Source organism: Mobula hypostoma, chromosome 7 (genome assembly GCF_963921235.1).
Source record: "Mobula hypostoma chromosome 7, sMobHyp1.1, whole genome shotgun sequence".
NCBI classification, from domain to species: Eukaryota; Metazoa; Chordata; class Chondrichthyes; order Myliobatiformes; family Myliobatidae; genus Mobula; species Mobula hypostoma.
The window spans coordinates 173,770,720-173,784,513 of record NC_086103.1 but is presented as its reverse complement, the minus strand read 5'-3'; the positions used below and the strand labels follow the sequence as shown (position 1 = coordinate 173,784,513).

General features: G+C 43.8%; 1 protein-coding gene across 5 annotated transcripts in view; it reads right to left on the bottom strand.

The window, feature by feature from the left end:
- Positions 1 to 13,794, bottom strand: part of LOC134349764 (arylsulfatase D-like) — an 85,164-nt gene that overhangs the window by 63,080 nt on the left and 8,290 nt on the right. For 2 of the 5 annotated variants that reach the window (XM_063054605.1, XM_063054603.1), the window contains exons 2-3: positions 3,370 to 3,425; positions 2,290 to 2,439 (exon numbers count right to left, since the gene is read on the bottom strand). The exons of 1 other annotated variant lie outside the window; for it this stretch is intronic. In XM_063054605.1, the coding sequence (XP_062910675.1) occupies positions 2,290 to 2,439; positions 3,370 to 3,416 (197 nt within the window). In that variant the 5' untranslated portion in view covers positions 3,417 to 3,425. Of the gene's footprint in view, positions 1 to 2,289; positions 2,440 to 3,369; positions 3,426 to 3,683; positions 3,739 to 13,794 lie in introns of those variants that run through there. 2 more of the 5 variants (XM_063054604.1, XM_063054606.1) reach the window with 2 other exon arrangements.

The following is a 13,794-nucleotide window of genomic DNA, read 5'->3' as shown; positions in this document are numbered from 1 at the left end:
TGCCTCCACCACTGACTCAGGCAGTGCATTCCACGCACCAACCACTCTCTGAGTAAAAAACCTTCCTCTAATATCCCCCTTGAACTTCCCACCCCTTACCTTAAAGCCATGTCCTCTTGTATTGAGCAGTGGTGCCCTGGGGAAGAGGCTTTGGCTATTCACTCTATCTATTCCTCTTATTATCTTATACACCTCTATCATGTCTCCTCTCATCCTCCTTCTCTCCAAAGAGTAAAGCCCTAGCTCCCTTAATCTCTGATCACAATGCATACTCTCTAAACCAGGCAGCATCCTGGTAAATCTCCTCCGTACCTTTTCCAATGCTTCCACATCCTTCCTATAGTGAGGCAACCAGAAATGGACACAGTACTCCAAGTGTGGCTTAACCACAGTTTTATAGAGCTGTATCATTACATCGCGACTCTTAAACTCTATTCCTCGACTTATGAAAGCTAACACCCCATAAGCTTTCTTAACTACCCTATCCACCTGTGAGGCAACTTTCAGGGATCTGTACCACCTCAGTGTACCACCTCAGACTTCTCCGGGTTGAACTCCATCTGCCACTTCTCAGCCCACTTCTGCATCCTATCATCCTATATGTACCAAGACCTCTGGGTGGCCTGGCATTTGGGAGGTAACATAACATCCAGGTGCCTCTTTCATGTCCACAGAATCTCGTGTCTACTTCTCTAGCTATGGACTACTGCAGTCCTCTTCTCCCCATTCCCTCCTGAGCCACAGTGCCAGGACCCAGTTGCTGCAGATCCCCTCCCCCCCAGTTGGTTGCACACACCCCCCCCCCCAACAATATCCAAAATAGTATACTTATTATTAAAGGGAATGGTTACAGGAGTACTCTGCACTGACTGCCCACTTCGTTTCCCTCTCCAGTCACTCAGGTACCTGCCTCCTGCAACCTAGGGGTGACTACCTCTCTGCAGCTCCAATCTATCACCACCTTAGTTTCCTGTATGAGCCGAAGGTCGTTGAGTTTCAGCTCCATTTCCGTAACACGTTTTCTGAGGAGCTGCAGCTCAGTTCAAATGGTGCAAATAGTCATAGTCATACTTTATTGATCCCGAGGGAAGTTGGTTTTCTTTACAGTTGCACCTTAAATAATTAAATAGTGATAAACCATAAATAATTAAATAGTAATCTGTAAATTATGCCAGGAAGTAAGTCCAGGACCAGCCTATTGGCTCAGGGTGTCTGACCCTCCAAGGGAGGAGTTGTAAAGTTTTGATAGCCACAGGCGGGAATGACCTCCTATGACACTCTGTGTTGCATCTCGGTGGAATGAGTCTCTGGCTGAATGTACTCTTGTGCCCACCCAGTACATTATGTAGTGGATGGGAGACATTGTCCAAGATGCAACGCAACTTCGACAGCATCCTCTTTTCAGACACCACCGTCAGAGAGTCCAGTTCCATCCCCACAACATCACTGGCCTTACGAATGAGTTTGTTGATTCTGTTGGTGTCTGCTACCCTCAGCCTAGTTACTTGGGTGGTGGAGGTCTCCCAGAATTCCTACGTCTCACACAGAGAACTCAACCCAGCCCCTGGAGCCATTCTCTCTGCATTAGCAATGCACAAACAGACAAAGAATGAAGAAGAAACTTACTTCACCCAAGACTGTTGAGACAAAGCTACCCCACTCTAACACTGGTCCACCAACACAATGCCCGCTCCGCTTGTCCCTACGTTACTTATTTGCCTTCCTGATGAATTGCAATTCGATTGGGCCACTGGATAAAGTCAAAAGCCTGCGAATGCTCCTTTTTAAATCTCTCGCTCTGGCCTGTGTGTAGTCTCTTCTTCAAGAACACTCAACCATCAGGCTCCTGAACCAGCATGGATAAATTTACTCACAACACTGAACTGACTCCACCAGCTGTGGACTCCCTTTTAAGGACTCTACAATCATGTTCTCAATATTGTTATTTATTATCATTTTTATTATTGTTGTATTTATTGCCTTGTTTATCTTCTTTTGTACATTGGTTGTTTGTCAGTATTTGTGTGTAGTTTTTCATTTATTCTTTTGTGTTGCTTTGTTCTACTGTGAATATAGGGTGGTATATGGTAACATATACGTACTTTGATAATAAATTTACTTTGAACTTGGGTGATAATTGTGTTTCCAAGGCATTAATGAGACACTTATACAAAAATTGACTCAGTAATTTACCAAGAGAAGCCAATGCCTTCCCACTCAACATGCTCCACCTCCTCCAGCTCCACAATCAGCCAGGCAGGCAAAGGGTCAGAGGTCAAAAGTCATTACCTTATGGTATTATTTCCATAGCAGCCAACGTCGCCAATGCCGAGGTCATCTGCCATTATGAGTACAATGTTAGGCTGATAGTCGATCTCGGTGCAGTTTATACAGATCATTAGCATAGAATTGAACCACAAAATAACGGCCACAACGTTCCTGCACATGGAGGAGAGGGTGTGAATATAATACAATGGCTTTGTCACAATTTACTAATAAATTACATCGGGATTAATCTTCAGACCGCACCTTGTGTGCTATTAAATGCAGTTCCTCATAGGAAGGTCAATAGGACCATTAGACGGGAGCAGAATTAGGTCATACGGTCTATTGATTCAGCTCTGCCAGTTGATCATGGCTGGCTGATTACCGAGGGACTGCTTCAAAGTCTCACTGCAAGAGGTCTTACAACGTGGCACCACTATACTGGACATTTTAAACATGTTTAAAGCAACAAAACACACAAAATGCTGGAGGAACTCAGCAGCTCGGGCAGCATCTACGGAAATGAATAAACACTCGAAGTTTTGGGCCGAGACCCTTCTTCAGGACAGGAAAGGAAGGGGGAAGACGCCAGAATAAGAAGGTGGGGGGGAGGGGAAGGAGAAGGAGGCTAGCTAGAAGGTGATAGGTGAAGCCAGGTGGGTAGGAAAGGTAAAGGGCTGGAGAGGAAGGAATCTAAGTGGACAGGAGAGTGAACCATAGGAAGAGGGGACCCAGGGGGAGGTGATAGGCAGGTGAAAAGAGATAAGACGCCAGAGTGGGGAATGGAAGAAGAGGGGAGGATGTGGAGTTTTACTTTTTATTTACTGAAAGGAGAAATCGATATTCATGCCACCAGGTTGGAGGCTATCTCGATGCCCTGAGAGTGGCCTCATCATAACACAAGAGGAGGCCATGGACTAACACACGTCGGAACGGGAAGGGGAATCGGAATTAAAATGTCTGACCACTGGGAACTTCCACTTGTGGTGGATGGAGCTACCTTTGGCAGCCACTGTTTTAATCAAAGAAAGTTAAATAAATTCCAGTCTTGGAAATGTTGCAGACACAGCATTCTTCAAACTGATTGTGGTTTGTGAAACTTACGCAAGTTTTATATGTAACTCCATTGATTTGTCCCTCCTTCGTCTCATTCAAGTTTTCTGGAGTAAAAAGGAAGAATTTTATTTTTAATCATTGAAGGCCCTTTGAAAGAAATGTACGTATAAACAGAGAGGCAAGAACAGAGTCATGAGTAACTAGTAAAGACAAAATGTTAATAACTGCACTGCAAAAAGTATTTGAGTTGATATTACTTCCATTTAGTTATTTATTTCGAGATACAGTAGAGTAATAGGCCCTTTCAGCCCAACAAGCCTGTATTGCCCAATTACACCCATGAGACCAATTAACCTACTTACCCGTACATCTTTGGAATGTGAGACGAAACCGGAGCACCTACTAGAGGAAAACCACCCACAGTCACACAGAGAACTTACAAACTCCTTACAGAGAGTGTCGGGGATTGAAACCGGGTCACTGGTTCTGTAAATCTCCTTAACGACCTCTACGCTTCAGTGAAGCACTTAACACAGAGTAGAGGATAATTAACTTTGTGCAAGACATCAAGGTTTATAAATATTTAAAGCACATCAACAAAGTATGCTTGTAGTCATCAAAAACATGAACGTTAAGTTAGTCCTATTTCCTATGTTTGTCCATTAGCCCTGAAGGCAATGGAGACACGAGAGCCTCTTGTTTATTTTTCTGCTTCCTTTTGTCCACCTCCATCTATGATTCACCTGCCATGGTCTTCCAGCTCCAGCCTTGCGCCCCTCCACCCTCCCTAGCACTAACTGCCCATCATCTTATGCCACTGCTCAGTCCACCAATCACCGTGGACTCCTGTCTCACCCCTCCACTCCTTCCTCTTTACACTGGCTACACCTCTCCATTCTCAGTCCTGACGCAGTTCCTTTCCTCCCGCAGATGCTGCTTGACAGCAGGTTGTTTATTGGTAAAGGTAAGAGTTCCTTACTGAATTCCAGACACTCGCCCCTCATTGAGTGAAATGTTTATTTTTCATCATTAACCCTCCAATCCTTACTCCAATCAACTTGAAGGTTATGTCCTCCTGTTAACTGCTACGCAGCTTCAAGAATGCTCAACTGTAATTAAAATCTGTCCAGGGTATAGGCAAAGCATATGCGTCTATGTATGTAATTTTTACATGGGGTAGCACAGTAGCACAGTGGTTCACACAACGCTTTACAGTACGGGTGACCCAGGTTCAATTGTTGCCACTGTCTGTAAGGACTTTGTACATTCTCCCCGCACGTGGCTTTCCTCTGCGTGCTCCGATTTCCTCCCACAGCCTAAAGGTGCACTGGTTGATGGGTCAATTGGTCATTGTAAATTGTCTCGTGATTGGGCTCCGATTCAATCAGGGGATTGCTGGACAGCCTGGCTCGGAGGGCCTATTCCGTGCTGTGTCTCAATAAATGAACAAAATTTTTGCTCTGTTCCTAAGGGTCCAACAGTGGCACCTACGGGATCAATAATCCATAATCGATAACAAAGGAGGAGTGTTGTGATCCTGAAGGGAGTACAAAGAAGGTTCACCAGATTGATTCCTGGGATGGCAGGACTTTCATATGATGAAAGACTGGATGAACTAGGCTTATACTTTTTGGAATTTAGAAGATTGAGGGGGGATCTGATTGAAACGTACAAAATCCTAAAGGGATTGGACAGGTGAGATGCAGGAAGATTGTTCCCGATGTTGGGGAAGTCCAGATGAGAGGTCACAGTTTGAGGATAAAGGGGAAGCCTTTTAGGACCAAGATTAGGGAAAACTTCGTCACACAGAGAGTGGTGAATCTGTGGAATTCTCTGCCACAGGAAACAGTTGGGGCCAGTTCATTGGCTATATTTAAGAGGGAGTTAAATATGGCCCTTGTGGCTAAAGGGATCAGGGGGTATGGAGGGAAGGCTGGTACAGGGTTCTGAGTTGGATGATCAGCCATGATCATACTGAATGGCGGTGCAGGCTCGAAGGGCTGAATGGCCTACTCCTGCACCTATTTTCTATGTTTCTATGTTTCCACTGCTGTCTTGACAGATAAAGACTGGCTTCATTCATTATATGTACTTCTAAGCAGCGAAACTTGCAGTGAAATGCATCGAATCAGCGAGGAATTGAGCTGGAGGCCAGTATAGTTCTAAAGCCAGCACAGCAGACCCACAGCTCACTAACACTAACCACAGCTCTCTGGAATGTGGGAGGAGACCGGAGCACCCAGAGGAAACCCATGTGGTCATGGGAGTACGTAATTCCTTACAGTCAGTGGCAGGAATTGAACCCGGATCGCTGGGGCTGTAAAGCATTTTGATGCTACCGTAATGCACCATTATTTGGCATGGCAGTACCTCTACTTTCTTAGAGGTTTGTGTAGATCTGACATTTCATCAAAACTTTAACAAGTTTCCATAGATGCACAGTATACAGACTGGTTGTCTCATGGCCTGGTATAGAAATACGAATGCCCAAGAACTGAAAAGTCGACAAAAAATAGTGGCTAGGACCCAGTCTATTCCACCATTGAGCACACCCTACAAGGATTGCTGCCACAAGAAAGCAGCATCTGTCATTAAGGATCCCCCACCATTCAGGCCTACAGGAAGGATGTACAGGAGTTTTAGGTCCCACACCACCAGATTCAGGAACATTTATTATCCTTCAACCATCAGTCTCTGACAGTGGTGTCTGAAAAGAGGATGCTTTCCAAGTTGCATGCCATCCTGGACAATGTCTCCCATCCACTGCATAATGTACTGGTTGGGCATAGGAGTACATTCAGCCAGAGACTCATTCCACCGAGATGCAGCACAGAGCGTCATAGGAAGTCATTCCTGCCTGTGGCCATCAAACTTTACAACTCCTCCTTTGGAGGGTCAGACTCCCTGAGCCAATAGGCTGGTCCTGGACTTATTTCCTGGCATAATTTAGACCATAAGACCATAAGACAAAGGAACAGAAGTAGGCCATTCGGCCCATCAAGTCTGCTCCGCCATTTTATCATGAGCTGATCCATTTTCTCCTATTTAGTCCCACTGCCCCGCCTTCTCACCATAACCTTTGATGCCCTGGCTACTCAGATACCTATCAATCTCTGCCTTAAATACACCCAATGACTTGGCCTCCACTGCTACTCGTGGCAACAAATTCCATAGATTCACCACCCTCTGACTAAAAAAATTTTTTCGCATTTCTGTTCTGAAAGGGCGCCCTTCAATCCTGAAGTCATGCCCTCCCGTACTAGACTCCCCCATCATGGGAAACAACTTTGCCACATCCACTCTGTCCATGCCTTTTAACATTCGAAATGTTTCTATGAGGTCTCCCCTCATTCTTCTAAACTCCAAGGAATACAGTCCAAGAGCGGACAAACGTTTCTCATATGTTAACCCTCTCATTCCCGGAATCATTCTAGTGAATCTTCTCTGTACCCTCTCCAACGTCAGCACATCCTTTCTTAAATAAGGAGACCAAAACTGCCCACAGTACTCCAAGTAAGGTCTCACCAGCGCCTTATAGAGCCTCAACATCACATCCCTGCTCCTATACTCTATTCCTCCAGAAATGAATGCCAACATTACATTCGCCTTCTTCACTACTGACTCAACCTGGAGGTTAACTTTAAGGGAATCCTGTACGAGGACTCCCAAGTCCAGTTGCATCTCAGAACTTTGAATTCTTTCCCCATTTAAATAATAGTCTGCCCATTTATTTTTTCTGCCAAAGTGCATAACCATACACTTTCCAACATTGTACTTCATTTGCCACTTCTCTGCCCATTCTTCCAATCTATCCAAGTCTCTCTGCAGACTCTCCGTTTCCTCAGCACTACCGGCCCCTCCACCTATCTTCGTATCGTCAGCAAATTTAGCCACAAAGCCATCTATTCCATAATCCAAATCGTTGATGTACAATGTAAAAAGAAGCGGCCCCAACACTGATCCCTGTGGAACACCACTGGTAACCGGCAGCCAACCAGAATAGGATCCCTTTATTCCCACTCTCTGTTTCCTGCCAATCAGCCAACGCTCTATCCACGTATGTAACTTTCTTGTAATTCCATGGGCTCTTATCTTGTTAAGTAGCCTCATGTGTGGCACCTTGTCAAAGGCCTTCTGAAAATCCAAATATACAACATCCACTGCATCTCCCTTGTCTAGCCTACTGGTAATTTCCTCAAAAAATTGTAATAGGTTTGTCAGGCAGGATTTTCCTTTAAGGAATCCATGCTGAGTTCTGCCTATCTTGTCATATGCCTCCAGGTACTCTGTAACCTCATCCTTGACAATCGACTCCAACAAATTCCCAACCACTGACGTCAAGCTAACAGGTCTATAATTTCCTTTTTGCTTCCTTGCCCCCTTCTTAAATAGAGGAGTGACATTTGCAATCTTCCAGTCTTCCGGAACCATGCCAGAATCTATCGACTTTTGAAAGATCATCGCTAATGCCTCCGCAATCTCCACAGCTACTTCCTTCAGAACACGAGGGTGCATTCCATCTGATCCAGGAGATTTATCGACCTTCAGCCTATTCAGCTTCCCGAGTACTTTCTCTGTTGTAATTGTGACTGCGCACACTTCTCTTCCCTGCCATCCTTGAGTGTCCAGTATCCGGCTGTCTTCCTCAGTGAAGACTGATGCAAAATACTTGTTCAGTTCCTCTGCCATCTCCTCATCTCCCATTACAATTTCTCCAGTATCATTTTCTATCGGTCCTATATCTACTCTCACCTGTCTTTTACTCTTTAAATACTTGAATTTAATACTTGAATAAAGTATCCTCTTTGATATTATTTGCTAGTTTCCTTTTATAGTTAATCTTTTCTCTCTTAATGACCTTCTTGGTTTCCTTTTGTAAAGTTTTAAAAACTTCCCAATCCTCTGTCTTCCCACTAATTTTTGCTTCCTTGTATGCCCTCTCCTTTGCTTTAACTTTGGCTTTGACTTCTCTTGTCAACCACGGTTGCATCCTTTTTCCACTCGAAAATTTCTTCTTTTTTGGAATATACCTGTCTTGCACATTCCTCATTTCTCGCATAAACTCCAGCCACTGCTGCTCTGCCGTCTTTCCCGCCAGTGTCTCTTTCCAGTCAACTTTGGCCAGTCTCATGCCACTGTAATTTCCTTTACTCCACTGAAACACCGACACATCAGATTTCGGCTTCTCTTTTTCTAATTTCACAGTGAACTCAATCATGTTATGATCACTGCCTCCTAAGGGTTCCTTCACCTCAATCTCTCCAATCACCTCCGGTTCATTACACAATACCCAATCCAGTACAGCCGATCCCCTAGTGGACTCAACAACAAGCTGTTCTATAAAGCCATCTCGAAGACATTCTACAAATTCTCTCTCTTGAGATCCAGTGCCGACCTGATTTTTCCAATCTACTTGCATGTTAAAATCCCCCACAATTATCATAACACTGCCCTTCTGACAAGCCTTTTCTATTTCCAGTTGTAATTTGTAGTCCACATCCCTGCAGCTGTTTGGAGGCCTATAAATAACTGCCATCAGGGTCTTTTTACCCCTGCTATTCCTTAGCTCAACCCATAAAGATTCTGCACCTTCCGATCCTATATCACCTCCTTCTAATGATTTAATATCATTAAATCATTAGCCTCCCCCTCTGCCTACCTTCCTATCCTTCTGATACACCATGTATCCTTGGACATTCAGCTCCCAGAGACATGCATCCTTTAGCCAGGTCTCAGTGATGGCCACAATAGCATATCTGCCAATCTGTATCTGTACAACAAGATCATCCACCTTATTCCTTATGCTGCGTACATTTAAGTACAACACCTTAAGACCAGTATTTGATACTTTTTGCTTTGATTTCACTGCAACTTTATTGCACTGCAACTCATCCCAATGGCTACACATTTGCCCCATCACCTGCCTGTCTTTCCTGACATCTTTACTGCTCACTATCTTAGATTTATTTCTGTTTTCCCTTTCCTCCACTCTATCATTCCGGTTCCCATCCCCCTGCCAAATTAGTTTAAACCCTCCCTAACAGCTCTATTAAACTTTCCCGCCAGGATATTGGTCCCCTTCGGGTTCAGGTGTAACCTGTCCTTTTTGAACAGGTCATACTTTCCCCAGAAGAGATCCTAATTATCCAAGAATCTGAAGCCCTGCCCCCTACACCAGTCTCTCAGCCAGGCATTCATCTGCCTGATCCGACAACTCTTGCCCTCGCTAGCACGTGGCACAGGTAGCAATCCCAAGATTACTACCCTGGAGGTCCTGCTTCTCAGCTTCCTTCCTAACTCCTGGAAATCTCTCTTCAGGACCTCCTCCTTTGTCCTATCTATGTCATTGGTACCAACATGTACCAAGACAACTGGCTGCTCACCCTCCCCCTTTAGAATATTCAGGACCCGATCCGAGACATCCCGTACCCTGGCACCTGGGAGGCAACACACCATGCGGGTATCTCTGTCAGGCTCACAGAATCTCCTGTCTGTTCCCCTGACTATGGAATCCCCCACGACTACCGCATTTCTCTTCTCCCTCCTTTTCTCCTGCACAACAGCGCCAGGCTCAGTGCCAGAGACCCGGTCACCGTGGGCGTCCCCGGTCAGGTCATCCCCCTCAACAGCATCCAGAACAAGATATTTGTTGCTGAGGGGGACAGCCACAGGGGTGCTCTCCGCTATCCGGACATTTCCCTTCCCTCTCTTGACAGTGACCCAGTGTTCTGATTCCTGTAGCCTAGGGATGACTACTGACTCCTGCAGCCTAGGGATGACTACTTCCCTGTAGCTCCTGTCTATCACCTCTTCACTTTCCCTGATAAGCACTAGGTCATCAAGCTGCAGCTGCAGATCCCTAACACGGTCTCTGAGGAGCTGCAACTCGGTGTAATTTACATATTACTATTTAATTATTTATGGTTTTATTACTATTTAATTATTTATGGTGCAACTGTAACGAAAACCAATTTCCCCCGGGATCAATAAAGTATGACTATGACTATGAACCAGCATGGATAACTTTACTCACCCCAACACCGAACTGATTACACAAACTATGGACTGGCTCCCTTTCAAGGACTTGTCAACTCATGTTCAATCTCTTGTTCTCTTGGGCAGGGTTTAATCAATACGGTTTGTAAATTGGACTCTGTAGTTCGTGTTATGTGTTCCTGGTTTCTGGTTACTCCTTTTTTATTGCTATTTCGATCAGGGAGGACAGACTCTGTGGCCTCCGGTCAATGAACAACAACGCCAAATTGAACTGAACTGAAGGTTCTTAAACTGTTTCACTGACTCTGTAGTTTGATGTTTTATATTCTGTGTTTTTCACTCTTTTTTTTGTCATTTGTGTAATTCGTTCTTTTATCCGAGTGATGGGTGTTAGATTGATTTTTTTTGAACGGGTTCTTTGTTTTGAGGCTATCTGTGGCAAATTTAATCAAGGCTGTATACTGCATACATACTTTGATAATAAATGCACTTTGAATTTTTATTATTTATATGTTTTTTTGGTATTTCCACAGTTTATCTTCTTTTGCACATTGTCAGTCTTCGTGTGTGGTTTTCATTGATACTGTTGTACTTCTTTGTTCTGCTATGGATGCCTGCAAGAAAATTAATCTCGGAGTAGTATATGGTGACATTCAATGTACATTTATTATTAAAGATGTAAACTATATACAACCTCCAGATTCATCTCCTTACAGGCAGCTACAAAACAAAGAAACCCAAAAATACAAGGCTACCACTGAGAAAACGTATTGTTCTATAAACAATGAGTTGTTCATAGAAGCCATGGAAAAGTTGAGCAAAACACACAAGTGAAAGGGCATGAAATCTAGCATTCACACAACAGTTTATTAGTTTAGTTTCAACAAGTTGCTCCTTGCCTATCTTATCAATCCGGCAATTTGCATTTCATTTGAGAACACCTCTTCCTCTGATGTTAAAAGTTCTTATTTTAAATGAATAACTCTTCTCAGGCTTCCAGCCAGGTAAAGGTATCAATTATAACCCAAGAAGAGTATATACATCATATACACCAGGAAAGCGCAAGATCCATATTCAGCTTATTTCAAAGTAAATTTATAATCAAAGTACATATATGTTACCATGTATATGATCTTGAGATTCAGTTTCCTCAGGCTTTCACAAGAAAATTAAAGAAATACAGTATAATCTACAAAAACATAAATACCGTAAACGACTGACAAAAAACAATGTGCAAATGAAGACAAACAGTGCAAATTTAAAAAAATGAAAATATGAGTTGTAAAAGTGTCCTTGATGGTGAGTCTGTAAGTCATAGAATCAGTTCAGAGTTGTGGTGAATTAACCTCTGGTTCACGAGCCTGATAGTTGTATAGTAATAACTGTTCTTGAACCTGGAGGTGTGGGACCCAAGTACTTCCTGCCCAATGGTAGTAGTGGGAAGATGGCATGGCCTGGATGATGGGGGTCTTTGATGATGGATCCTGTTTTCTTGTGGCAGCACTCCACACAAGTATATTTAATGGTGGTGAGGGCTTAGCCTGCATTGGACTGGGTTGTGTCCACCACTTTCTGTAGTCTTTTCTATCCTTGGACAATAGATTTCTGAATGGTCCCTACACCCATGAACACTAGCTCATTATTCACCCTCTGCTCAATTTATTTATTTTTGTAATTTTGTTTGTTTGTTATGTGCCTTGTTGCACGATGTGGATGGATGATCACGGTGACCGTGATTGCCCTTAGCAAATTTTTCTACAGAGTGGTTTGCCATTGCCACCTTCTGGGCAGTGTCTTTAAAAAACGGGTGACCCCAGCCATTATCCATACTCTTCAGAGATCATCTGCCTGGCATCAATGGTCACATAACCAGGACTTGTGATGTGTACCAGCTGCTCCTACAACCAACCACCACCTGCTCTTATGGCTTCACGTGACCATGATTTGGGGAGCTAAGGAAGTGCTACACCTTGACCAAGGGTGACCCGCAGGCTAGCAGAGAGGAGGAGTGCCTTACACCTCCTTTGGTAGAGACATATCTCCAACCAGCCACCCAATTTTTGAAATTTACAATAATTTTTATGTCTTTCAGAGAGCAGCTGCCCCAAAACAACAAATTTCATGGCATACGTCGGTGATAATAAATCTCATTCTGATATTGAAGAAGTAATTATGGAAATACTCAGCAGATCAGTCAGGATCTGAGAAGACAGAAGCAGAGATAAGATTTCAGGTTGATGATATTTAATTTGCAGTTCAGCATCAACAGCAATGTACCTCAATGTTATTGGTATTGGCTTATCATTGTCACATGCACCAAGGTACAGTGAAAAGCCTGCCTTGCACACTGTTCATACAGATCAGATTACACACTGTATTGAGCTAGAATAAGGTAAAACAGTAACAATGCAGAATAAAGGGCAAAAGCCACCAAAAAGTGCAGTACAGTTATTAGGTTCTGGAAACAAATAAGGCACAAGAGTAATTTAGCAAAGACAAAGTGCAGATGAACTAGGATTTGTGATTCTTTTGAGTAATGTTCTTCCCAAGAATTCAAGGGTCTTGGCCTGAAATGTCGACTGCTTATTCCTTTCCATAGGTGCTGCCTGACCTGCTGAGTTACCCCAGCATTTTGTGTGCATTGCTTAGAATTTCCAGCATCTGCAGAATCTTGTGTTTAATCACCAAAAACACTTTAACGAAGTACAAGGCTATAGAGTTTTGTTTCCCCTACCTAGAACATCCAATGATTAAGTGCCAACCATTCTATTTACCAAAAGAGTCCTGATCGCAGTTTATATACCACCAAAAGACAACAGTTATCAGGCACTCGAGATATTGAATTCTGACATCATCAAACAAGAAACAGTCCACTCCAAAGCATTACATTCATAGTCAGGGGCTTGTTTGAAGTAATCTCTGCCCAGTTATCATCAGCATATAACCTGCAGAACCAGGAGTGCCAACACACTCGACCACTGCTATACTATGATTAGGAAGGTCTGCCATTCCATGCCTAGACCACAGTTCAGTAAATCTGATCACTTGATTGTCCTGCTCTTACCTGCATATAGCCAAAGGCTAAACAGCAAGGCTCCAGAGATAGGGACAACAAAGAGGTGGTCACTGGAGGGAGAAGAACAGCTACAGGATTGCTTCGAGTCGGTGGACTAGGCCGTGCTCAAGGACTCAGAGGTTCTATAGGAATACACCAAAGTTGTCACGGGCTTCATTGAAACAGTCATAATGAGTGTGCCCCAAAAAATCATTCGGAGTCTTCCCCAGTCAAAAGTACGGGATGAACTATGAAATCAGCAACCTGCTGAGGGCCAGATTAGTGGCATTCGGGTCTGGAGTAAGATACAAGAGGGCCGGGTCTGGAGTAGGATACAAGAGGGCCTGGTATGATCTTTGGAAAGCCATCTCACAGGGGAAGTGGCAATTCCAGACTAAGCTAAGGATGTTCGATAGCTGTGG